Consider the following 27,033-nt stretch of genomic DNA (forward strand, 5'->3'; position numbering starts at 1 on the left):
ATGGTCAATAAGAAAAAGAGTTCAAAGATGAGGTTCTGTGTCGACTACAGGCCACTAAACAGTGTGACCAAGAAAGACTCGTACCCACTGCCCCGCATCGACGAGTCCCTGGACTTGGTGTCCGGCTCATCCTGGTTCTCCTCATTAGACCTGCGCAGTGGGTATTGGCAGGTGCCCCTCAGCCCCTCAGCCAGACCAAAGACTGCTTTCTGTACCGGCAGAGGATTGTGGCAGTTTCGAGTCCTCAGTTTCGGCCTATGCAACGCCCCAGCCACGTTTGAACGGCTGATGGAGAAGGTGCTGGGTGACATCCCCCGACAGGAATGTCTGGTCTACTTAGACGACATACTGGTCCATGGGGGCTCCTTCCATGCAGCCTTGGGGGCCCTGCGGCACGTTCTACAGAGGATATCGGCGGCTGGTCTGAAACTCCACCCAGATAAGTGCTGCTTCATGAGAAAAGAGCTGGAGTTTCTGGGACACAGGGTTGGGGGAGAAGGCATTAGCACGTTGGAGGAGAAAGTGCAGGCAGTGAGGGACTGGCCGGTCCCCACCAACCTGCGAGAGCTGAAGAGCTTCATTGGACTGGCATCCTACTACAGGCGGTTTGTGCGTGGCTTCTCATGCATAGCTGCGCCCCTCTTCCGCCTGCAGCAGAAAGACAGTGATTTTTCGTGGACACCTGAGTGCGAGCAGGCCTTCAGCTTGTTGAAGAAAGCCTTGACAGAGTCTCCCATCCTCATCCCTCCGGACCCCAACCTGCCGTTCGTCCTGGACACGGACGCCAGCGATGTTGGGATGGGAGCGGTGTTGAGCCAGGTGGGGGCGGAGGGGGAGAAAGTGGTGGCGTACTTCAGTAAAACTTTCAACAAAGCTGAACGGCGCTATTGTGTGACACGCAGAGAACTTCTTGCTATTGTGAGAGCTATAAGCCACTTCAAGTACTATTTGTGCGGTCTGCCCTTCACTGTCCGAACTGACCACTCTGCCCTCCAGTGGTTAATGTCCTTCAAAGAGCCCGAAGGGCAGATTGCACGCTGGCTGGAAGAACTGGCGCCGTACGTCTTCAAAGTGGAGTACAGGGCTGGAACTCGCCATGCCAATGCTGACGCCATGTCCCGGCGCCCCTGTACTCTCTACGGCTGCCGATACTGTGAAAAGAGGGAGGTCCGTGAGAAAGAGCTGCGTGTAGAGGAGCAAGGCCACATGCATGAGGGAGAAGGGCCTGTCTGCAGAGAGATGCAGGTTGTCGACTCACCTGAATGGAGACTGCAGCAGGAGCAAGATGCTGATCTGCACCCAGTGCTGCAGTGGGTGGAGTCAGGACAAAAGCCACAGTGGAATGAGGTCGCTGGGTGCTCGCCTGCCACTAAAGGACTGTTCGCAAAGTTCGGGGCTCTCCGGGTAAAAGATGGAGTGCTCGAGAGAGCCTGGAAAGAGCCAGCTACAGGAGAAGAGAGGTGGCAGGTAGTGGTACCCAGAGCACTGAGAGAGACGGTGCTAAAAGCCTCTCATGGAACCACGGGGGCAGGACACTTTGGAGTCTCAAAAACCCTGCGTCGCATCCGGCAAGGTTTTTACTGGGGTCAGCTTAGGAGAGATGTTGAGGACTTTTGTCGCCGCTGTGACCTCTGCACAGCACACAAAGGTCCCCTGGATCAGTCCCGCGCTCAGCTTCAGCAGCTGGCAGTGGGGGCCCCGATGGAGAGGGTAGCAGTGGACATAATGGGCCCGTTTCCCCGCACAGACAGGGGCAACCGTTATGTTCTAGCCGCCATGGACTATTTTACAAAATGGCCAGAGGCGTATGCCATACCAGATCAGGAGGCAGGGACTGTTGCAGATGCTCTGGTTGAGGGCATGTTTGCCAGGTTTGGGGCTGCTGAGGTCATTCACAGCGACCAAGGAAGAAACTTTGAGTCAGGCGTGTTTTCTGCTATGTGTGAGCGCCTAGGCATGCAGAAGACGCGAACTACTCCTTTACACCCGCAGAGTGACGGACTCGTCGAACGATTTAACAGAACCCTGGCAAAACAACTCGCCATCCTCACTGCAGAACATCAACGTGACTGGGACATGCACCTGCCTCTCGTCTTATTGGCCTACAGGTCAGCGGTGCAGGAGTCCACCTCATGCACACCTGCCCTGCTCATGTTGGGACGAGAGCTGCGGACGCCGGCAGAAATGGCTTTTGGCCGACCCCCAGACTCACCGGCAGTGCCACCAGGACCAGAATACGCCAGAAGGCTCCAGGACCGAATGGAGTCAGCTCATGTCTTCGCTCGTGACCAGTTGCAGAAAGCGGGCATGAGACAGAAAAGAAACTATGACATGAGGGCTAAAGGGAGAGACTTTAAGGCTGGAGACCTTGTATGGGTGTACAGTCCAAGGAGAAAGAAGGGCCGGTGCCCAAAACTGGACAGTCACTGGGTGGGGCCTTGTGAGGTATTGGAGAAGCTGGGTGAGGTGGTATACAGGCTGCCGCTGCCCCCTAGGGGGAGACTAGTGGTCCTCCACAGGGACAGATTGGCCCCATACAGAGGTGATGCACGTCCACCTCAGCGCCCAGGACCCTCAACACCTTCTCAGAGAAACAAGACAGCCACACCCCCACGTTTACTGACTGTTTCCCCTGTCAACTCCCCACATTCCCCCCCCCTAAACTCACCCCCTGCTCATCAGCAGGTTGTTCCAGGACTGCAGGTGCAGCCGCTTTTGTTCACTCCAAAGCGGCCTCAGAGACAGAGACGGCCCCCAGGCCACCTCAGGGATTTTTTATGTGATCCCTCGGGGCGAGGGTCTTTGTAAGGGGGGGGCAGTGTAGCGACCCTGCAGTAATGTTACTGTCGTAATGTGTTCTGTGTTTTAAAGTTCGGTGATTTCTGACTGTCTGTGAACGTGTTTGGTATAGACAGGTATGTGGTTGGATGAGTAAGGAAGGGGGCGGGGTGAGTGTAGGAAGTGAGTGTGGGTTTGGAGAGGGGAGTGAGAGAGCTCATGTTGGAGGAGAGCTGTAAGACAAACTCAGCGCTGTTGTTATTTTGGCGTAGTTACGGCCGACAGTAACTGTTGCGTTTCTAATAAATAAGAAAGGTGAGACCAACTCCTCGTCATTCTTCTGACGTCCTGTCGGACGCTACAATATCGATCAAACAAAATATGAACAACTGACATGCATGATGTTGTGCATATTTGTAATAGTAGCCTACTGCAAGTTTACTTTTTTTGTCTTTTACCATGAAATGTAATTGTATACAATAAAATAAGTGTATAATTTTCTGTCATGGATTAAATCTTCACTGCTAGAAGAAAAGAGCAGACTCTTATTTTGTGTCTCTGTGATGTCATTATTATATATTATGAATATGAATCACTGAATATAAAAACGATTCATCAGAATCAGTTAAATGTAAACGTTAGCGCAGAAAACCCAAAAAGTCTTAACTTCTACTTGTATTTGTTTACAGGACAGACTTGCCACATCCAATATGGCGGACGCGCTACTGTATCGCGGCAACGGGCCAACACAGTCACTGTGGCGCCTACGTATGTGTGTGTATATTATATATATGTATGTGTATGCAGACACAGCAGACACCTCCATATGCGCATGCGCAAAGGACACCTCCATAGGAGCATGTGCAAAAGTGATGTCAGCAGCAGAATGGATCCCTTTCATGTCCTTTTTATATTCTCCTGCAGCCGCAGCAGTGATTTCATCAACACAACTTTATAACTGTATTTAGTGATTTTTGGTGGGACTGTCTCAACATGTGTGGCTGTATGGCGTTCTGACGGACAGATATTATTATTCGTTGCTCAGGTAAGTTAACAAGCTATTAGCCATTAGCAGTTAGCACAGCCGTTCAGTTCAGATGGACTTTAAGCAGTGATGGTGGAGGGACAGCTGTGGCACTGAGCAAACATCCCAGCGGGTTCAGTAGCAGTGGGAAACATCTCACCGAGCAGCATGGAGCTCCTCCTGTCACCAGACACATTACCCAGTCTGTATTACGGACAAAGTCGATGAAAAGACGCAGATGGACGCAAATTCACATCTATTCGCTTCAGGCAGCGAGAAAAGCGCGAACACGTGAAGTGTGCGTGAGGTGAAAACATTGAACTCAACAGGAGCAGAGAGACAAAAGCAGGGAGACAAGAGCAGGGAGACAGGAGCAGAGAGACAGGAGAGACAAAATCAGGGAGACAAGAGCAGGGAGACAGGAGCAGAGAGACAGGAGCAGGGAGACAAGAGCAGGGAGACAAGAGCACAGAGACAAGAGCAGGGAGACAAGAGCAGGGAGACAGGAGCAGAGAGACAAGAGCAGGGAGACAAGAGCAGGGAGACAGGAGCAGAGAGACAGGAGCAGGGAGACAAGAGCAGGGAGACAGGAGCAGGGAGACAAGAGCAGGGAGACAGGAGCAGGGAGACAAGAGCAGGGAGACAGGAACAGGGAGACAAGAGCAGGGAGACAGGAGCAGGGAGACTAGCAGTGAGACAAGAGCAGGGAGACAAGAGCAGGGAGACAGGAACAGGGAGACAGGAGCAGGGAGACTAGCAGTGAGACAAGAGCAGGGAGACAGGAGCAGGGAGACAAGAGCAGGGAGACAGGAGCAGGGAGACAAGAGCAGGGAGACTAGCAGTGAGACAAGAGCAGGGAGACAGGAGCAGGGAGACAAGAGCAGGGAGACAGGAGCAGGGAGACAAGAGCAGGGAGACAGGAGCAGGGAGACAGGAGCAGGGAGACAAGAGCAGGGAGACAGGAACAGGGAGACAGGAGCAGGGAGACTAGCAGTGAGACAAGAGCAGGGAGACAAGAGCAGGGAGACAGGAGCAGAGAGACAGGAGCAGGGAGACAGGAGCAGAGAGACAGGAGCAGGGAGACTAGCAGGGAGACAAGAGCAGGGAGACAGGAACAGGGAGACAAGAGCAGGGAGACAGGAACAGGGAGACAAGAGCAGGGCAGCCTTTGTTTTAAAAAGCGTCTAGCTGCCAGGCCAGTGAGAGCTCTGTAAAGCATCACAGATCTTGTTAGTGGGTAAGTAATAGTGTGACTGGCTATCTTTTAAAGAATTACTGAGACTTGAGATGTTATTAAAGATTAGTGTGGTCAATCTCTTGAATAAAGTGCACTTTAATGACCGGATCATTTGTTTTTTCAGATCACCATCAAAATCCTGGAGGCCCAAGAACAAACCAAGAGATCACCATGGCCACAAGGAGACAGTTTTAACCCTTCCATTATGTTTTTAATAAAGTTTGTTTCATTAGTTTAAACTGTGTTTTATTCTTTTGTCTTTAATTATATACATGCAACCACCAAGCCACATGCCCTGTATGTTCAAATACACTGTACAGTACTTGGCCAATACAGGTGTTCTGATTCTGAATGCTGTGTTCCTTACTGATGTTCTTAAGTGTAAACTTGGGTCACACTTTAATTACAGTTTGTAGGTTTAATTAGCTGGAGTCAGCCTGACCCAAACATATAAGATAAATGTCTATTGTATTACCCCACCATGAATGTGACCCCCAATAACTAACACTATAAATGACTGTAGCTACACCATTTTCACGACCTTTTTATAACATTTTTACCAAATTAAACGTAATTAACTTCATAGTCACTATTTGAATGGTAATTCCATTAAATTCTGACTTTTCATTTGTTTATTTAGGAAGTCATGGTGAGACAGCGGCTGTCTGTAGAGGGGTGACGTAAAACAAGAAGAGAATACCAAAAAAACCAAAAAGTTTCTAAAGACAAAGCTTTGAAGAATAAACTTTAGGGGATAGTAACAGAGATAAACAAACTGAAATGCATTGGCAAAAAGAGCAAACTAGAAATAAAACTGGAGCTCATCTTGTGACAGGATCACATCAGCAGCACCGTCAGCTCCATGTCATCAATGTCAGCTCCATGTCAGCACCGTCAGATGGAAGGTTTTTGGTTTTAAATTAATTTGTTCAATCTCTTCTGGGGTGTAGTCGATTTAAATTATTAAAGTAAGTCTCTCTTTAAAATTAAAAATGTTTTAATGTCCAAAATTCTTATTTTGTATATTAAATGCTAATGATGAAAGTTAGATGACGAAGAGTGTCTAAAGGAGAACGTGAAAGTACAAAAAATAAACAAAAGTGAATATTCCACATTTAATAGAATATACAGTATGTGTACTTATGGTATAGACATAATGGTTTGTAAGCTCTGAATCTATGTAAGCCTAAATAAATAGGAATAATTAGCTTTTAATGGTGTCTGATGGTGTTGACAAAAACCTAACAATGAGAGGAAAAAAGTGTATTCAATGAAAAAAGTACAAACTCAGGAGGTTGTATCGAAATATTGGATGATGGCTGAGACCTGGTTCCATCAACATATAACTTTAGATTTCTTTACTTAAACTTTTCCTTTTCAAAATTGAATCCTGTTTTATTCAAACTCCAGAATCAGTGAGAGGATGCAGTAACAGGGATGAGGGCCTGTTTTTCATCAGTAACTCACACAGTCTTTGCTTATTTACTTTTCAATACATTGTTTTTAAGAAACATTTTAATAAATATATTTGATGAAAGTATTGTAAAGGTTTTAAATAATTGCTGTCTACTTAAAGATTTGTTTGAATTAACTTAATATTTGTAACATTACATAAAGATTTCAAGGAATTGGCGACTTTTTGAATACTTATTGAATTAACTTTCAATTGGCCCATTTTTAAAATCTATGCACTGATTGCAAACTTCTCAACTTAAAATAACTGTTCACTGCTCACCATATACAGTATATGAGATATTATTAAGCACTGGATAGAATGGGCACTACCTCCATTGATTAATTGATCTATTTATTAATTAATAAGGAAATCAATCACATCAAATGAATCAGTCTTATACCTGAAAGTTGTAAATTCTGATTACATTGACCTCTATCTCTGTCATAAAGGAAAAGACAAATACAATGACTTAATAGATAGATAGATAGATAGATAGATAGATAGATAGATAGATAGATAGATAGATAGATAGATAGATAGATAGATACTTTATTTATCCCGAGGGGAAATTTAGATTGATTTATTGAACTATACTTAGGGACATGGATGATGAATAAGACCACTAAACACAAATACTGATGTACATACTGTATATACAACTCAAGTGGAGGAATGATAAGGCATGAAGGAACTGTAAATGTAGTCAAACTATTGCCAACAGAATGAATGAATCAATGAAATGTTATCAAAAACTATTCAAAAACGCAGAAAGGGGAATGCATGAAGATGGTCATTTCCTACTTTTCTGCGGTGATGGATGGCTGATGATGAGCCGAACTTCCTGGAAAGTGCAGTGGTGGTGAGCAGACTCGGTGGTCGGCGGGGGCAACAGAGACAGCCAGATAATGACAGTAGTGTACAGTAGGCTCTGAAGCAGCTGGTCTCACTTCTTCAGGGTGATGAATCCTCAGATAGGCCTTGTCCAAGCCTATCTGAGGCCACAGAGTCTGGATGCATTCAGCCAAAAAGTCTTCAAAAGTGAAACTCCATAAAACAAGGAGGTTTACAAAATAAATGATTATTCATATAGCAAACAGCAGGCTTTGCTTGTGGCATTGAGGAATCTGTGCAGTCTTATATATATATATATATATGTATATACACATATACATATACATATATACGTATACGTGTATATATATACATATTTACACATTCAAGTAGATAGTTCTGAATGGAAGGAGAAGAAAGACAGAGGAAACAACTGTAGTGAGGAATGTGGTATATGGACGATGTCCATGTTTTGGACTGAGAAGAGCTGGACATGTACAGAAAGCTGTTAATAACCCATTTCACAACAGTTCTGTTAAATATCTTCAACCACACAAAAAAACCCTAAAAGGTTGTCACAGTTTGCCATTTTTGCATGGTTGCCATACTTCAAGTAGGTGACTGACCCTCCTCTAGACCACTGGACAGTTAGAGAAAAGAACCAATCACACAGCGGAATGAGTGTCCCTGCAGGAGACAGGTTTAGTGACCTAGGAAAGTTAGCCAAGCTCAGCTGGGTTTCAGGCAAGGTCTGCATCCTTCAAGGCATTCACTTTATGTTGAGGTCTGTGGGTAACTTGCACAGCTGAAAGGCTGATACTAAGACAGCCCAGTCAGCTCTTTGAGTCACCACTAAATCAGACTGCCTTCACATCATGAGGTTTAAAAACATTCATCAAATAAAAATGGACTGTTTATATGAAGCAATTTTTCCATATTAACTGATTTCAAACAAGGTCATTTCAAACACGAATGACACAAAATAAAAACAATAATTGGAATTACAAACGAAGAAAAACCTTCTATTGTTCCCTAATGTGAGTTGGTATTAGAAAAAGAAGGACAGAATATGTACCGACAGTGCTAACCACTGTACCACCATGCTACATGTTCATATCATTCATTTGTACATTAAAATAACATGAATGATCCCTCTTGATTTGTAGTCCTTTGTGCCATAAATCATACAGTACATCTTTTTATAGCACAAGTCGCAAGTGGCGGTGGCCAACAATTGAATCATGGGGGTCAAGTAGTGTTGCGTGTGTGTTGTGCGAATTGTCATCTTAGCTCTGACACTACACAGTTGACTAACTCATTTGACTGACTCATTTAATTCCTTTGACTGTCAGTTCATCTCGAACTCGGCTGAGATAATCAGGATCTGGGTATCCATAGCTGCAAACACAAGGACAGAAATTCAGTGACTTCACATGGACAGTTTCATAGTCACAATGAAAATCCATATCACACATCCTGCTGAATGGTTTAGTGGCATAATGGTTTATGTCTGTGACTTGAACACAATCATAATTATAGTTTCTAATGTGGATATGATTACCTGATGGAAACTGGAGCAGGGACATTCTAATGGTATGTAATGCACATCAGTACAGTTAAATTTAACCAAATAAAAGTCCTTACTGTGTTGGCCCTCCATGTGTCGAGGTTTTGTGATGAATGTCATTCCATGTCACAATATTGTTCCTGCCACTCGTGGTGGACCGACCAACAGTGAAGATGAGTCTCTGCTCAAAGGCTTGCTTCAGCAGTTTCAGGATGCTTCTGCCCTCTGGGGAGTCAGGGAGATATGCTGTACGGGATGCACCTTCATATGGCTGACCAGGGTTCGGATGCTCCTCCTGCAGACACACAGTCGAGGTTTCCCTGCTTAATGTGTCCATTTTCAAGTGACTGGGGGTCCACAGCTTTTGGGCAACAGTAGCTTTTTTTGTGACAAATTATTTATTGCATTCTTTAAAAGGACATCACATAACATACACAGACGCACACTCACACTCACACAAAAGCCAGAAAAAAATGATGATGTCAATCCTGAGGAGGCAGGAAAGTTGTGCTGCTTCAATTCCTTCTACATAAAGCAAAGATAATGCTTCTGAGAACAGAATCAATTCAGAAAATCTAATTATTTTCCACAGAATCCTGAGTTAAAACTTTAATATCTCCCTCTACAAAAAGAGCACTGCTGGGCAGCGCCAGGCCACAAGGAATCATTTTGAATGAATTTTGGGTGTAACTGATGTTTGGGTGTACCTGACAAGAGAGCTGTATTCCTCCAAATCATGTGCCAATTGAGACCTACATTAGGAGACTAAATATCTAGACTACAGTAGAACAGAGTAGTACACTTTAAAGTGAACAACTTAAAGGGACAATTCACCACAAAACATGCTGGCCTCTTGTTTCAGGTAAACTGGTGAACTTGGCCCATAATACAGCAGCAGTATGTGAACGATCTGGTCTTAACCGAATCTTCCACTTGCACTGCTCCATATCGTCATGCAGGGCGTGTTATTTATTTCATTTATTTCTGTTCAGCAAAAATAAAGGAATCGGTCTTGCTGTTTCAATAGTTTTGGAGGGGACTGTATATATGAGAGACATGCTTTTTAGTTGCAATTTTCTGCTATACTAATAATGTATTCTTCTATTTGTTTAGGTTTTTACTGACCATCTCGCTGCTGTCTTTATGACTTGTGATATAGTGTCTTATTTGGAGGTACCTGTACAAATCATTTGATGGGAGCATAAATTGTTCCTGAAGTTGGGAAAAGGATTTGATTTTGTTCTGTCAAATAATTAGTAAAAATATAATTAGTTAATTGTGCTAAAACCTTTGTTGGCCCATTTAAACCAACTGTCCCAGGTAGAAAGAGGAAATCTTATATTGCCTACAATTGGCATAGCTCTTGAAATTGACTCCAGTCCCCTGAGCATTTTTTTCCAACTGTCGTCCAAACCTTCAGAGTATGTTTTATCTATTCATTTTCAAATGTATTTCTATTGACAGAATTAATAATATTATGAAAGGCAATACTGATACTGGTCTGTCTGGGTCCACCCTATTTCCTCATCATTTCTTATCCATGCCAGTAATAGCCCAATAATAGTATTTAAATTGGGCAAGCCCAGGCCTCCCTTATCTTTCAACAGAAAAAGAGTCTTAAGTCTTATCCTGGGGCTCTTTTTCTGTCAGATAAATTTAGAAACTAGTTTATTTTATATATTTGAGATTGTAACTCTTATAGGTAGGGACTGAAATGAAAAAGAGAAGTCGAGGAAGCAGATTCATTTTTTATCCACAACAGAATAGAGACGTAACTTGTCACCGAGAAGGTGGGAGATAGAGAGGGCCCTAATGTTCAGTTCAACAGTTCTAATAAAGTGTTACATTTAAAAGAAGAAATAAAAACATTTAAAATATGATTATAGATGACTATGTTGTACTTATCCAGCTTTCATATATGTAATGTAAAAAATATATTTTTTAATATCGGCCGATTAATCAGCTATCAGCTTTTTCCTTCTCCCAACTATCGTTATTATATCGGCCTTAAAAAAACACTATCGGTCGACCTCTGGTCTGAGTGATCAGATCTCAAATACATCCGTAATGCGTCTTGGGGATGTTCACTCCTGTCCACTTATGATCAGCTCACTCAGGAAGGCTTGAACAGGGACTGTTGATCCCAGTAGATCCCTGATGTCCCTCTGTCATCATGTAACCAAAGGTCCTAACATGCCTAAAGACTGTCAGCAAAGCTTGTAAATCAACCTTGAGTTGCATTATTTTGTCAAATACTGTTTGAAAAGTCTAAAGTGACATTGGAATTGTTGAGTGTCATATCTGTAGCCTTACCTTTTGGATGCCACTTGGAATATCATAATGGATGATTATTGTTCCATAGTTCTCATATCCAGGCAAAGATGAAGAAGTTTTGGTGACATTCATTTTACCTCCATCAGGTTGTGTACCTTTCATAATGCCATATATCTTTCCACATGTTGGGCATACTGGCTTGTAGTCAAACGCTTGTTTCAGACAGTCTCTGCAGAATGAATGCTTGCACTGTAGAGTCTTTTTCTCTGTTTTTAATATGGGTTCCATACAGATTGGACATGCTTCTTCTTCAGGATCGTTACTGTGTGAAGGACCAGATGTGCTGTTTGGAGTGTCTGCCAGACATTTGTTGGGACGCTTGCTTGAGCTTTTTGTATTTTGTAAAAGAAACTCTTTCAATTTAACAATGTGCACAAAAGGCCCAGTCACTGTTTCTTCATTTCTGTTGCGGCTGGGTTTAAAAAGGAGATGTGGAAATCTCCTCTGCAGGTCTTTGTGGTCATGTGGACTTACAGAGACAGAAGTAACCTGCAGGTCGGAAGCAGTTCTCTGGTAGAATGTGATGAATTGCTGTCTGACAAAGTCAGCACGGACAGGGTGTATAGACACATGCCGTGGTCTGAAAGTCACCTGTACTGTGCTACTTGGGTTACTGTGCACTGTTCCAAGGCCAGGCTGTGTTTCAATGACAAAAGTGTTCCCACAAATTTTGTCAAGCTGTTCTGCACACCTTTGCTCAATGTAGAGCATAACAACAGCAGATACATCCACAGATTTGACAGCAGTTAATGCCTGTTCATCCTGATGACTGATTTGTGCATGTGTGGCAGGAATGTATTGACGCCTCATTGGTGACAGAAGGATATAAAGGTTCTCCAGTTCTTCATAGGTTCCTCTCACTTTGTAGCAGGAACCTTTTTTCTTTGGACTATGTGAATGAAGAATCTTCATTAATCTACCAGGGTCTTTGAAATCAGCTTCATCAATGGTGATGGTGATGTCTCTGAAAAACTGCAACAAGACATGACAGCTACAGTTAGCTATTAGGCACATACCTACATCTCAGTGCAATATTCCACACATTTCTATTTAGAAATTTGGATGAAATCTTTTCTCTGGTAGTAATGCAGCAATGTGATTTTTAGCGCTAGTACATTATAATGGGGATTAGGCTGTGTTGAGTTTCTGAGTTGGAAATGAAGAAAAACTGAGCGGGTAAAGGGTCAATTTTATCAGATTTTTTGCAGCATTTTGGTATGTAGCAGCCTGAACCCAGTGTTGTCAGAATCGAACGACACCAAATAGCCCAATCAGAACTACAAGCCCAGCTATTCTCTATAAGAGCCCAATCGTTCTCTGAACTAAGTTGAATGAACTAAAGATTTATAACGTTAAGTTACTGTTTTTACTTACATAAGCCTGTAAGTAAAACATAGTCGAAGGCAGTGTGGAGATCGCTCTTAATTAGCTGTGGCAGAGTGTAACTTTAACCAGAGGTGCAGGTATATGGCATAGAACACATATTTTTTAGTCGGCATTGCGTGTAACCACTTCTAAATCCCCTTTCATGCGATATTCGCTACATTGTTTGAGGGAACTGCATACTTGTGGACGCAACCGTCACTGATGCTAATGTAGCTCCTCATTTTTTTAAATTTTGACAATCTAAGGTTAAATCTTAAGGTTGTAAGGACTATGGCTGTTGGTAGCTGTAGTTGATTTTGTTCAAATAAGCCAAATTGTATTTTTACGCGTTACTGTTCTTCAGACGATGAGGCTAAGATAGCTAATATGTGCTAACAGCAGTTGCCACTTGTTGCCATAGCAATGGCAAGTATCACATAATGTGAATACTGTAGAGTGCAGATTCAGGCTACATTGTAAATACAGATAAGATCCCTTGTATTCAGCACAGTATGCATGATTTTAGTAGTTAGTAAAGTAAACCGATAGAAAAGAATTCCTTTTGATTTATTAGAATAAATAATTCTTTGGGATAATTTGGGATACTGTGATTTTGATACAATACTGTGATTGTTGCCATATATTATTGTCAATTTCTTTATTTTTTATTTCTGTCATTATTATAATAACTAACTGATGAAAAAAACTACTAAGCGGTCATTTGAATGTGTATAAGTGGGCCCTATATGTTTTGTAAATGCAATTTTAAGCCTAGTTATTGATCTTGGTGTGGACGGCTGTGTACGGTCGCTTGTCCGCAGATTGCAGCGCCGGAGGTTTGATCACTGGCTCCTCCAAATGTAGCCTTCTTTATTCAGTGCCTTGTTAGATTAGTCAGCCGTGCACACAGTTATTATTACTGTTTTTGTCTGTATTTTCACATCTCTACTCTACCTGCTATTCAAGCTCACCACAGAGGAATGTTTTTTTAAAAAAAAAGATAAAACAAAAATTTGTAGTGTTACAAAGACTCTTGAAAGCAACGTTACAGGACCAAACAACAGTACTGTGGTAACTGGTAGTGTCTTTGGCAACTTATATGAGGAAAAAAATACTGAATTTATACGTGGAAAACTGTCCATCATCCTGTCTGTCCTACCGACTCAGCAGAGCCAGAGCCTGCAGTTTAATGGCAGTGATTATGTGATGCGATTTAGAGCAAAAAACTTTAACTCACAATTTCCCTGTCGCTTTCCACTATTGTGTCATTGTAGTTACTGTCTCTGGAAACGTATATACTGAAAAAACCCCCACCAAATTTAATGAGCAAAAATCACCGTGACGATCAGCCCTCCCGACCGAGTCTTCAGTGAACTTCCCTCAGAAAACAACCTCCCTCTCAGCGAGTGAGAGCCAGACAGGGTCTGCTGTTTACTGATGGTGGTTATGTAATGTAATTTAAAGCTAAAAACTTCTCTTTGTTACTTTCTATGACGCATGGTTGGTCAGGGTCTCAATTACAACACTTTATAACAGCATCCATCTAATTATAAACAGTTGGAGGATACATGTTTAGATTTACAGGCGGAAACCAGGACAACACGTTCAAGAACAACCACGCAGATCTCAACGTTATGATGTGTACCATCACGCCACTTTTGGTTCTGCAACGTGGGCATGCTGTGTTAAATGACACACTGGAGTGGCGGTGCACCATTCATGTGGCGATAGTGTGTAATCTCTGTGTGAAAAGGGCGATACAAACACTGCCAAACATGTGTGTGCCAACAAGCCAACACACATTTTCTCACTTTTCCAACCATTCAAACTATATTAAACTATTTTCTGCTCATTCATTGTTAAAGCCAGACACTGTTTAAATATTAATGTTGCCCATCTTTGATACATTATGAAACGTATTCAACTTTTCAGTCCCGTTCACAGTAATTGACTTGTTCCCACTGTTACTCCTTCAGCGACTTCTCAATGCAAATTCAAGCCAACAATGTAGGTTAGCTTCCAGCCAAGAGTATATTTCAAATCCTTCATTCTCACCCCACTATTATAACTCCTCATACTCTTAAAATACTACTTCAGATATGTTAATGCCACCAATTCACTTTGCCGTCAGCTTTTCAACAAACCTTTTCATATATTATTAGCATTACTCAAAGTTTGCCTTCTCTGGTTATTTTTTGTCGTTCTCTTCGTCCATTTTAGTTATCTCCAACCCCCCCCCACAACCCACGCACGCACGCACGCACGCACGCACACACACACACACACACACACACACACACACACACACATAAACAATTGTACTGTTTGCACGTACTGTCTGTCTCCCACATCGTGTTTTTCTGTTATGTCTCTCACTTTTTGTGCTGCATCACTTGATAAAAAAAGAAACTCTCTCTGGTGTATTTGTTTGGAACAGCAAGCTTTTATTTTGAAGTTTTGAGGTTAAGGCACCCAGACCGGAGGTTTTATTGAATACTTCTCTGCTCTCTGTCCAAACTCAAAGATGTTTATGTATTTTGCTTTTGGGAACTAATCGATCGAGATTAAATCGAAACAATTTCCTCCGTCTTTTTCAACTAAACGACACCAGCAGCTGTAAAGCATGCAGAGTGTAATGTCTGCTGCTGGAGTCTCTTCATCACAGACATGGGAGATGTTGTCTTCATTGTCAAACAGCTGATGAGAATGTACTTGACTCGGGCAGAAATGTTCAGGGCTGATGTGTTAAGACGCTCTTTGTGTACTTCCTCATTCTGACTAAAACGAGCCTACGGATGTCTCTGGGTTTGAACACTGTTGGAAACACTTGGGATAATGTAAGAACACCACTCAACGAAATCTAAAACTCAAACCTAGTCCCGCTTTCATGGATCACAATCCTTTAGCCTTAATAAGCTTATTAAGTTTTCAATGTGAATATATGTGGGACCTACCTCCATTCTGCAGTCCTGGTCTGTCTGCCTCTAGTTTCACTTTCGGGTTCACGCTGTCTTCAGTGTTCACTCCGTGTCTTTTAGCGACCCCTGTCGGTGACCCACTAAATAACAGCCAACATTTTTCATTTTCAATAAAAAACCTTTATTTAACACATTGAGCTTGAGTTATTACTGTTGAACACAGCTCGTAGTTATTCCAAGCAGCATAAGGAATAATGGCAAAGACATACACAAACACAACAGACAAAACATCTGAAAAAAAGTAAATGAACTTTAAGAGGGTTTAAATCAATAAGTAACTCAAGTCATTTAGAAAGTCTTTAGCTTTTGATTGAATTTTTTAAATGCCAAAAAACTTGGAGCAACTTCAGAAATCTACATTTGTGAGTATAAAGTGACTTATAATTGAAATATAATGACACAAAAATTCAATGTCTGGCTTTTGCGTCAAAACGTTCAAAGCAGGTATCACATTGTGTGTAACTAACCACTCATGCACTCTGTCCCAAACAAGCTTCACAGCATTTGAGATGTAGAAAAGATGTAGGGGAATTATAATTCAGACTATGGGGACATATTGATATTGGTAAACCATCAATAAAAGTTATGAACACAGCTGCTTTTAATCATTAGACCAGCAATTTCATTTCATAGTCTAAATTATAGCATCAATAAAAGCTCTTGTTGATCAGGCAGGTGAGGGTCCTTGTTCAGCACGATGACGTTTAATGTCCCCGACAATTTCTGAGCTCTCATTTAGACACTTGTTAGCAACAACCGTTTTTAAGACACATACGCTCTTTATCATTCAGTTGTGGGACATTAAGTGATGTATTTTATGTCATAGACTAAAAAGTTTTAATATCTTAAGCCTGTGGAAACCACAGACCTTATTTTAGGCATAACTGAAAAAACTCTGTGACTTTGAGACGAGGGAACCGGAAGAGCAAAAACGCTAACTGATTTCCTGGACTCATTACTAAATCACTTTATAACATCTGATAACTACAGCACTCTATGCACTAGCCTGAGAGTCCAAGGAACCTAAAAAAGAAGGAAAGGTCATTACATCTCTGTTCTTGCTTTGGTTCCAGACTGTGGTAACAGCAGTATTGAAGCCAATGGGAGACGTATGGAGAAACACACTTCATCAGGTATGGCTTCTGATTGTGGTGGGGTATACTCCCCTAGCAACGAGCAAGGTGCTGGTGAATGCAGCCTGGACTCAACTCCTCCCCCAACAAATTCCCTAATCAGGGCCAAGCTATAAGGCACCTGTGTGCCATTGTCCTGCCTCTGCTTGCTGCGGCTGGCGGTGTTTGGTGTCCCAGCGGCATCCATGTTTGCTCCTTACCAGAGCATTTTCTCTTTGTCTGGTGCATGAGTGGTGAGTAGGCTTAGTTTTAAAATGTATTTTAACATGCAGTGAACTAAGCTAATTTTAGTTTCCCCTTTTTCAGGTTCACCTGCAAAATAACACTGCTGTTTTGCCCACAGTTGCCACAGTGCCTTTTTAGTTTTGTGTTTTAAACCAACTGGGTTACCTTACTTTACTTTGTTGTTTGCTACCTTGTTTATTCGATTACTTGTTTTTCTTACCATTTGTTTAGTTTTCCTAAGCAGAGTGCCATATTGTTGGGAGGCTCGGCACCCGTGGTGAGGTCCCTTCACTTTTTTGTATGTGAGTAAACACACGGGTATGCACTATTGACTGCACCGTTTGCTGTGCTGCACTGAAGGTGAGTAGTGGTAGCACCCCTGGACACTGCCTGTGTAGTCTGCCGCTCCACATATGGCCTCAGCTTAGTTTTCCTTTTTTTATACTTGTGGTTGGGCTGAATTTTGATACAAGTACACTGATTCTTAATATTTTGTATTGAGGCCTTTTTTAAAAAAGATATTTGTAATAAAATAATTTCATACTTTACTGATTTTAAGAGTTTTTCCTTTACTCATTAACCTGCCTCCAGAAAATGAAAGACCACATGTCAGATTAGGTTATTGACTTTTTAAAAAAAAAATTTATTGACACATTGATTGTTCCTTGAATTTGTGTAGGAAGGCTTCTGTTCGTGCTGCTGCAGTCTCAGCAGTGGAAATCGGAGTTAAGGTTCAGGCAACCAGCTAATTCAGGCTTGTTTGGTTTAAAGCAGACTTTTGTTGGACACACTGTTGTGCATTTTCAGGGGGTTGTTGGCAAATTCTCATTCAAAGCTGGCGTTTCTTCAGAATTTACTTGGACCTTCCAAAGGGATTTAAGAGTTTAATAACAGTTGGGTAACATAATATCAAGCAGAGTCTTGGTTAAAATGAATATGGGATTTCAGCTCATTATCTCCATCCACACAAATGCTTGTTGGATTTTTTTTTTTTATATATATCTATCCTTCAAGATTCTATGTGTTTGAGTAACTCTAAAATTACACAAAACAAAAGGAGCGTATCCACGCTAACACATTAGAACTGCATTTTAAAAACAAGAATTGACTCTGCCTTTTTTATCCTATTTTTGGCTTTATTGAACAAATATACACACAGACAGGCAATGCCAATATTCTCGCCATTGATAATCATGAGTTTACACTATCCTCCCGTGGTTTGGGTAAATCCCCGCAGCTTCAGTTTTCTGAGCCAGGAACTGCATCTGCTCTCCACTGACTGTAAAAGCATGAAGGGAAATGCCTGGCTCAGATTTTGGATTAACAAAGCGTTTCTCTACTTGCTTCAGTTTTGCTTAATTTGAGACATTTTGATTTATTTAGTCTGGTTAAGCACTCAGTTTTCTGTTATCAGAATAAATGTAGTGTGGGTGATGGTGACTTTAATTGGGCAGAGAGGGTGAATACATTCATATTACAGATTGCTCTCATTGGCGTGCATAGTGTGATCATTCTAGTCTACAATATGACAGTGATTGTTAGGCTGAAGAGTCTTAAAATAACATCTGGACTATAACAGCAGGACTGTAAACATTATTTTGTTTTTTAAATACTTGTTTAAAAATGACTAAATTTACCTTGTATTGTCTTTTATTTCTTTCATCTCTGTATTTTGACCATTTTAATTCATGTTTTCAGCAGTCAAGCCTAGGCTGAAACTGAAAGGATAGCATGCCTTACATGGGAATTCTAGTTTATTTTCATGTAAAATAATTGCTACGGACCTTAAACCACGATGATCACAGAGCGCCTTTATGGCAGTTTTTATCCACGCTGTCTTAACAGAGTAGCATCATTAAAAAAAAAAATAGTTTAAATCAGGACCAAACTGGAAGTCGAAATGTGACCTGGTGACAGGTATGAATAACTATGGAGATATAGCCAATATTCTTGCTGTTGTTCTTGTTTGCTTATGAGGTCATAGAGGGGAGTCAGTATTAAACTGAGACTGTTTCACAGGCAGCTGAAATGTCCTTGTTGTTCGTCAAGCAAAATATCTGCAGCCTTGTTCCACTGCTGGTTCTGCAAATACACTCACCAGTTTCCTAATGTTTCCTTTCACCCCAGCTAAGAGTTTTGAATGAATTGGAAATGTACAGATTAATCAAAACAACCTTTCACAAAAAACAGCTGGAATGGTATGTTCAACCTCATTTCACTTTGTTTTCCAGAAAGCAAGTCAAGAAAATCAAGCCAAAGATTTCTGTCATCTGCACATGAAATCCACATAAGATATCACAGTGATGTTAAAGAAATGCCGATTTATTTTTTTTGCATGAAAATCAACTTAAAAGCTTCTAAAACCTGGCCTCTGCAGATGAAGCTTGTGAAGAGCACATGAAGGCAGCAGTGTGTCCAGCAGAGGTCAGTGACGCTCCACACATGAGCGCTCTCGGTTCGTCAGTACAGCCTCAGCTGTGATGCTGCTGGACATCATGTGACCTCCCTGGTAAGAACAGCTGGGGGTTCTATCAGCACGTTGTGTGTACTGAACTGTGCGTCTTCCTGTATTGTCGTTAATTTGCCTCTCAGCTGGCAGAGCAGGCTGTACAGGGAGCTCATTGGGTCTTGAGAGGCGGCTGTCCTGTTGCTGTCTCTCCGCCGACTTTCCATCAGGGATCGGAGGTGAAGTCGGTCCAGCCGGTACAGACTCTCAGCAGTCCCGACCTACATAGGCTACAGTATGTACGGACAGAGAGCAGCAGTCACACACAGTATAAACAGATGACTGGATCAAGAAGTGAAGCTTTAAGATCGCTGTAATTTGCCTCTCATGCTGTTTACATACTTACTACGCTGTTCTACCTGTTCTGTTCTGTTCTACCTGTTCTGTTCTGTTCTACCTGTTCTGTTCTGTTCTACCTGTTCTGTTCTGTTCTACCTGTTCTGTTCTGTTCTACCTGTTCTGTGCCTGTGGACTCTTGAACAGTATTTGCCAAACTGGTGTTCTGTTTAAACCCAGTCCGCAGCGTTTGGACCGGCTGGATGTGTGAAGTGAAAATATCTCTGAACAGCGGAAGATCATAAATAAGCTATAAGAGAGAGGAAAAAAAGATATAGAATATAATATGAGAAGATGGTGAACACGTGCTGTTATATTTCTTTTGTTTTGTGCTGAATTATTACAGACAAGAGAAACATCTGTGCGACAAATAAGCGCATTCAGCAACGTGTTCAGGACTCGAGGCTAAAACAAAAGGTATCGCAATTTGTTTCTAAATTATGAATTAATAATGAATTATTAAAATTGGCTAATGATTAATTTTATTTAAAAATATTCATCAGAATTGTCCTTTATTCGTAAGGCCTATTTAAATGAATATTCTAACATGGTGTTTCATATAGGCCTTTAACCGGGCGGGGGATGTTCGCTATGACCCGATTTTGTGGGTCTCGTGTATCAACATGTTGTCGCCCTCAGTCTGTAGATAACATCCTCACTGAGCTTTAACAGCAGTCAGAGCATCACGCGGCTCAGATTGACAAGGTTTAGACATCTGTCAAATTCGCCCAATAGAATATACTTTAGTAATATTGAAAATCGCTCTGTGAGAGAGGATTATATCCAGTTTCTAATCTGATCAGAGAAGTCAGATGGAAGCAAAACACCGCCTGCAAAGCGCCATGGATAGCACGCAGAGATCAATATGTGACAGTTTTTCATCGCCGTGCTTTAAGGAGCAGGCCTGCAGCAGGACGGACACAATCTTCTGTCATTTTGTTGAATCAATTCTGAATGGAAATGTATTGAATGTGTTGAATCGCGGCGCAGTAAATGGCCTTTACATCAGCGGTGCAGTCGGCGGGTGATACCGTGTCAGAGCTGCCTGTCAAACAGCATCATCCTCCGGGCTGAAGGTCGGCTGCGTGTCGCTGCGGTCCGGTGGAAGCTGCAGGTGACCCCTCCTCACTGCTGCCTGTATTCTGCTGCCTGTCCGCTTCATCATCCTCTGTGAGCGCGCAGAAAAATGACATGCAGCCATCGAGCTTTAAACAAAATCATATTCTTACTCCCTGAAAAATATTGTTCTGTGAACTTCTCTTGTTCATTTCAGCGGCTGATCTGTGGATCTAACGCTGCTGTGGGCTGCAATACGTGTATGAGGGCAAAATGTCATTTATTGTTTAACATTAGTGTACAGTTGTACACTGCCTGTGACGGATGTCTAGTAAGATATATGGATCATAGTTTTGGGGGTATAAATAAATGACACGTTTCATTAAAATGAATAGTTCTTTGTAAAACACAAGCACCATTTGACTAACACGAGTTTAACGTGTTTGACGTGCTCTGGACTATGTTCGCTCTCTGTAAATAAGGAGCTGTACTGCACTGGAAATGACTGTAATATTCATGTTATTTATTTTGCTCACCAGCTGTGCTCTCTGTCATTTCTGTTAACTTTGGTCTGGAGCTGCAAATGACGTTCTGCAGTAGTTTACAATATCGATTTAGTATTTACTCTTTCCATCCTCCTTATAATAATTTAGGTGGTTGTTGAGCCCAATTCAAATATATTTAAGCCATTGTACGTGTATTGGCTAAATCCTCTGCTTTGAATTTGTGGCTGCAAGCAGCAGCCATTATTCTGAAGTGTGGCTGTGCTCTTTCTCTCAGAGTTGCTCATTAACTCATACTCATAGAGTACTAATTGATGTTGTATGGGTGTTTGTTTGCAGTGTGGGCCACATGAGTGCTTGTACATGTTTTTCAAACTTCGTGCCCTCCCACCAAATCACATGGCCATGCTAGAATCACAAATCAGACAGAGGCTGACTCCAGATCTGCTGTGTGACATGAAGCCCATCACTTCCTGGACTGAAGCACTGATAGGCCTGTGCAATATGCCTTGTTTATGGTATTTACTGAGTTAAATTCCAACTGAAATTTATTTTTTGTCACAAATAATGTTAACCTTTCACTGTTATTAAAAGGAAAAAAATGTATTATGATGTGACACAAATGCTCTTTTTGCTCTCTGTGGCTTTAGGGGCGTATCACTGTCTGTGTTTGATTGAGAGCAGCTGGAAGGCTGGGCCCCAGCAGGGGAACCAGAGACAAAGTAAACAAGGAGCGATATAGATTATGAGCCATGGGCAGACAGTGTGTTGGCAGGGGTGCTTTTTCTTTTTTTTCTTTATAATTCAGATGCATTAAAATGTATTTCATTTCTAATACTAGTGCTTTAGTTTATGGGTAAGGATGTAAATAACATATACAGAACTACCATTATTAGTATTATTTATGTTACACGAGCACATGCGGCATCTTTTATTTAAAGTCGAGGTTCTTCCCCCCCTTGTTCACGTAGGGATATTTTTTTCCTCCTTTCTCCCTCCTCCACCACAGCCAGTGCAATGCAGCAGTTATGCAGTAGAAATACTTAAGAAGAATTATAAGATGTATGATAGTAAATACTACTAGTACTAATACTACTACTGCTACTGATGATAACAAAAAGAACAATTAAAAAATCACCAAAAATTAGCACAAAATTCAAACTGGCCAGCTTCCTGTTGGGGTTAGGTCATTGCACCAGAGACTTTTTTGTACGTCTAGTGGTGATGCACATGTGTACTACATCTCACACATGTACATGAAAGCATTCCTGGGCTGCATTTTAGGGAGGGCTACCATGTAATTTTTTGCCCTGCCCATCACTGAAACCCATAAAATATGTAAATTCCCACCACGATTGAATTTTGTGCAAAGTTTCAAGTTTGTGATAAGGCCCTCAAAATAGCAATTTATTTTGGGGAAAGAAAGAATAATTCCTTGCATTTTAAGAGGGTCTTTGCATACCTCGGACATGTCGTGTGTTTCTGACACTGTGGGAAAGGGGTCAATGTGACATCCTATGGCCACTGTGTGGCACTAGAGAACACTAAGTAATTACATGTTAGGTCGAAGTATATCAAGACAAGACAGCACTATGAAGACTTTGTGTTAATCAAAGAATTATTGTCACAGAAGACTTATTTCCTGTTGATAGTAGGTGGCGCAATGACTATACCTCCTAATTTTCATGTAGAGGTGTTATGAGTGGGAATCTGATCCAAAAGTGAAATTTGGTAAAGATTGGACCATGTACACAGAAGTTATAACAACGTCTTGATTCATGGAAAATAATGCCTTGCAACTGCATCGGAATCCAACTAGAACCCACAATCTTTACCGTATAGCAGCATCAAGGGGTTACAGATTTTCTGAAAAAATTTGAGATGGATTTTGGTCAACCTTCTAGCAGGAGTACATGGAAGTAGAGAAACATCTCAATTCCTGTTGTCACTAGGGGGCACTATGACTGTAACTGAATATTGACATAAGTGTATGTTCAGGTGTGAAGTTTGGAGCGGATTTGAACATGTTCAGTGGAGTAACAGCAATTTTGTATATCGCGATGACACATTGTCTTTCGTGGCCCCGCCGTGGCAACACCCTTCAACGAAAACTCACAATCTTCAATCGTGAGAAAGAGTTTTCTCACCATATTTGAGCTGGACGGGGTAATCCGGCTAGGAGGGGGACCTCAGTGTTTAAAAATGACATTTTCTGCTGTCACTAGGAAGCACTATGACTGTAACTGAATATTTGCATATGAATGTGTTCAGACCGGGACTTTTATCAAACGTGTGAAGTTTGGTGCGAAATTCACACATGTAAGTGAAAGTAGTCCCAGGGGCTGAGGTTTAGGGGGTACCAGCGAGCCATTTTCCCCCGTCCATTGCCAAAACCCATTATACACTTACATTTCCACCACATTTGAATTTTGTGAGTTTCGTGATCTTTTCAATTCTGCCACTCTGCTGATGTTGATTTCCTCCTGATATGAACTCTCATCGTTGTTTACAATGAGGCTCGATAAATGTGGTGTCAGTAGAGTTCTCTTGATATCTGGGAGTGCAGACATGGGTGTGACCACATGGCGCTGGGGGGCTCTGGTGTAGAGCCCTAATCTAAAAGAGGTGTGACTGCCAATCCGAACTCTTTGGGGTCTGCTTGTGAGGAAGTCCAATATCCAGTTGCGGAGTGTGTTACTCTAGAGTGTTTAGTTTTCCTGTTTAGCATCATGGTGAGATTGTGTTGAGTCCTGAGCTGAAGTCAACAAACAGCATCCTGATGTAGCTCTTCTTATTCTCCAGGTATGTGAAGAGGGAAGGGCAGTAGATCCTCTGTGGATCTGTTGGTTCTGAAAGCATACAGATGAGGGTCCAGGCCAGCCGGGATGTTGTCTTTGATGTGCACAGCACAGTCATCAAGACTAGACACAGCAGACTTTTTAGTTACAGGAACAATGATGGCTGTCTTGAAGCAGGAGGGAACAGTCTCAGTGAGATGTTAAAAATGTCTGTGATAACATCAGCTAGCTGACTGGAACATGTTTTTAGTACTCAGCCAGGCATATTATCTGGACCAGCAGCCTAATTTATATTCACTCTCAGCAGGATTTTTCTCACATCCGCTGTGGTTATTGACAGTGTCCGGTCCTCTGGAGGCAGAGAAGACTTCACAGCTGAGTCTTTGTGGAGGAAATCAAATGCATAAAATGTGTTCAGCTCGTCCGGCAGCATGTCCCCACACATGATGGAGGCGCTCCTGCTTTTGTAGCCTGTGACATTTTGATTCGGCTGCCACATATCTTTTGTGCTCTTGGTGTTGAGGTCCTTCTCCACTCTGCCAGGAATATTTGTATACACATGGTCCAGGATATTCCTTCCTCTGTATGTACACAGCAACAACAGAAACACTGGTGAATTCTCTACGGGCAGATAATATGGGTGACATCTCATCTTCAGAAATTCAACATCTTGTGAGCACTGTCCTGTGTCCTGTTGGCTCTGAACACGGTTTGCCCATGAAGAGCAATAGCTTGATCCGGGATGTTAGGGGTTAACCAAGTCTCTGTGATGCGCACAGCAGTCTCTGATTTCCTGTTGCTGAGTGAGCCTGAGTCGCACCTCATCAACTTTATTCTCCTGCAACTGGAAATTAGTCAGCTCTTGGTCCAAGTCGGGTTAGCTCTGATGCCTGGCTGCAGCATCTGCATACACCGCCGTGTCATAGCAACACACTAGCAATGGTAGCAGTGAGCAGTAAAACAACAACAACAATAACAATAATAATACAAAATACAATCAATAATTATTGTTGCATTTAAAAAAAATAAAAATAAAAAATAATCATTGCCACCAATGACCTGAAGTCACAACAACATCAACAACAGCTCATATTAATCACAGCATCACCACAAAAACCCTAATGGTAAAAGTTATAGTGTGTATAGAGAATAGGCTATTTATTACAATGAGAAAAAATATGTGTTAGGGAGTATCAGGTGTGTAGATAAGTGTTGTGCTGTGTATGTCAATCACAGAGTAATGGGGATTGGCAGCTTTCTAGAAGTGATGAATCCAGCTCATGGTAATTCTGAGTGCTGTATGTAGGCAACTGGACGTGTTTCAGTTTCTTGAAGATGTTTCACTTGTCATCCAAGAGGCATCTTCAGTTCTAACTAACTGGAGGAGTAAAAGAATCCATCTATGTCAAACTGGAACGACCGTCTTTGAACAGAGGAGGTGGCCTACGACATTACTTATCACCCACCTACAATGCTGTACTGAGTTCCCTCCCCAGACAGCTTAACAACCTTTCACACCTGGGCTCACCTATCACTAGCAACCCACATGAAGGCGGGTTGGGTCAATGACCCACAAGTGGCCCTAACCACTCTGAAACTCAGAGCTCACACGTGTCCTTGATGACTCTGTAAGGACACTCCCACACTCTGTAAGGACACTCTCACACTCTGTAAGGACACTCCCACCCACTGTAAGGACACTCCCACACTCTATAAGGACACTCCCACACTCTGTAAGGACATTCCCACACTCTATAAGGACACTCTCACACTCTGTAAGGACACTCTCACACTCTGTAAGGACACTCCCACACTCTGTAAGGACACTCCCACACACTGTAAGGACACTCCCACACTCTGTAAGGACATTCCCACACTCTATAAGGACACTCTCACACTCTGTAAGGACACTCCCACACTCTGTAAGGACACCCTCACACTCTGTAAGGACACCCTCACACTCTGTAAGGACACTCCCACACTCTGTAAGGACACTCTCACACACTGTAAGGACACTCTCCCACTCTGTAAGGACACTCCCACACTCTGTAAGGACACTCCCACACTCTCTAAGGACACTCCCACACTCTGTAAGGACACTCTCACACTCTGTAAGGACACTCCCACACTCTGTAAGGACACTCCCACACTCTGTAAGGACACTCCCACATTCTGTAAGGACACTCCCACACAGAGTTTAAAAGCCTGCAACTCCCCTCCAGTTAGTTAGAACTGAAGAAGCCTCTTGGATGGGATGTGAAACGTCTTCAAGAACCTGAAACAAGTCAAGTTGCTACGATATAGCACTTTTACATTTTATTAAAATGTATTTTTATTAACATGACATTTATTAATTTCTTAATTTTTAATTTTTTGCTTTGTTGCTGAAATACGTATTGCCTATAGCAGAAATGAATTCATCAGCTTTGGGGAAGAAACAGAGGTTTTGGATTAAGAACAGCATATTTTGAGACGACCACTGCCACCTCTGACCTGACCAGCCAGACTGCCCCATGAAGATCAGGAAGGGAAATGAAAAATGAATTGGACAATATAGGACTCAGAGACAGTTGTGCCCACATCTTTACAGAACACACCATCCTAAATCAAGCTGTTGCACTTAAAGCTGGGGTTGGTAATTCTTTTCAGAAGTATTTTTTATTATATTTGTAGAGAATCTCTTAACACCCAGACAGCAATCAAAATATAAACCACCTGGAAACAAAAAGAAAAAAATCTATGGTCTGTGGCAGCGACAGTGCTGTAACAACCTCATCAAATCAATTTTAGCGGCCCCGGAGATATTGTAAGGACAGCCTACCTTACTGTCAATCTGTCCTTACCTGCCCACCCTGCGCTGACGCCGCCTATCACTCATTGTGCGTGACCGGAGTCTACACAGTACA

At 42.1% G+C, this 27,033-nt stretch overlaps 1 protein-coding gene and 1 long non-coding RNA gene across 2 annotated transcripts; one reads left to right on the forward strand and one right to left on the reverse strand.

The window, feature by feature from the left end:
- The first annotated feature begins 3,652 nt into the window (after positions 1-3,652).
- LOC140996207 (uncharacterized) lies at positions 3,653-5,278 on the forward strand. The gene is made up of 2 exons (XR_012178797.1): positions 3,653-3,823; positions 5,164-5,278. It is a non-coding gene; the product is annotated as an uncharacterized lncRNA (long non-coding RNA).
- A 2,426-nt stretch (positions 5,279-7,704) lies between these two features.
- LOC140996077 (E3 ubiquitin-protein ligase DTX3L) lies at positions 7,705-15,552 on the reverse strand. Its single transcript, XM_073466313.1, has 4 exons — positions 15,547-15,552; positions 11,207-12,199; positions 8,971-9,188; positions 7,705-8,724 (listed from the first exon to the last, which is right to left on the reverse strand). Exons 1-4 carry the CDS (start codon positions 15,550-15,552, stop codon positions 8,655-8,657), a joined length of 1,287 nt encoding a protein of 428 aa, XP_073322414.1. The 3' UTR covers positions 7,705-8,654.
- Positions 15,553-27,033: the final 11,481 nt, after the last annotated feature.

This window comes from Pagrus major, chromosome 5 (genome assembly GCF_040436345.1).
Source record: "Pagrus major chromosome 5, Pma_NU_1.0".
Classification (NCBI taxonomy): Eukaryota; Metazoa; Chordata; class Actinopteri; order Spariformes; family Sparidae; genus Pagrus; species Pagrus major.

What these genes read in the sequence shown, in the direction of transcription:
- LOC140996077 (XM_073466313.1), bottom strand. An exon ending in TTCCAAGTGGCATCCAAAAG is followed by an intron (nt 9,189 to 11,206) that starts GTAAGGCTACAG and finishes GTGTGTCTGCAG; the next exon opens with GAGGAGCATCCGAACCCTGG. An exon ending in ACACATGGAGGGCCAACACA is followed by an intron (nt 8,725 to 8,970) that starts GTAAGGACTTTT and finishes TTGTGTTTGCAG; the next exon opens with CTATGGATACCCAGATCCTG.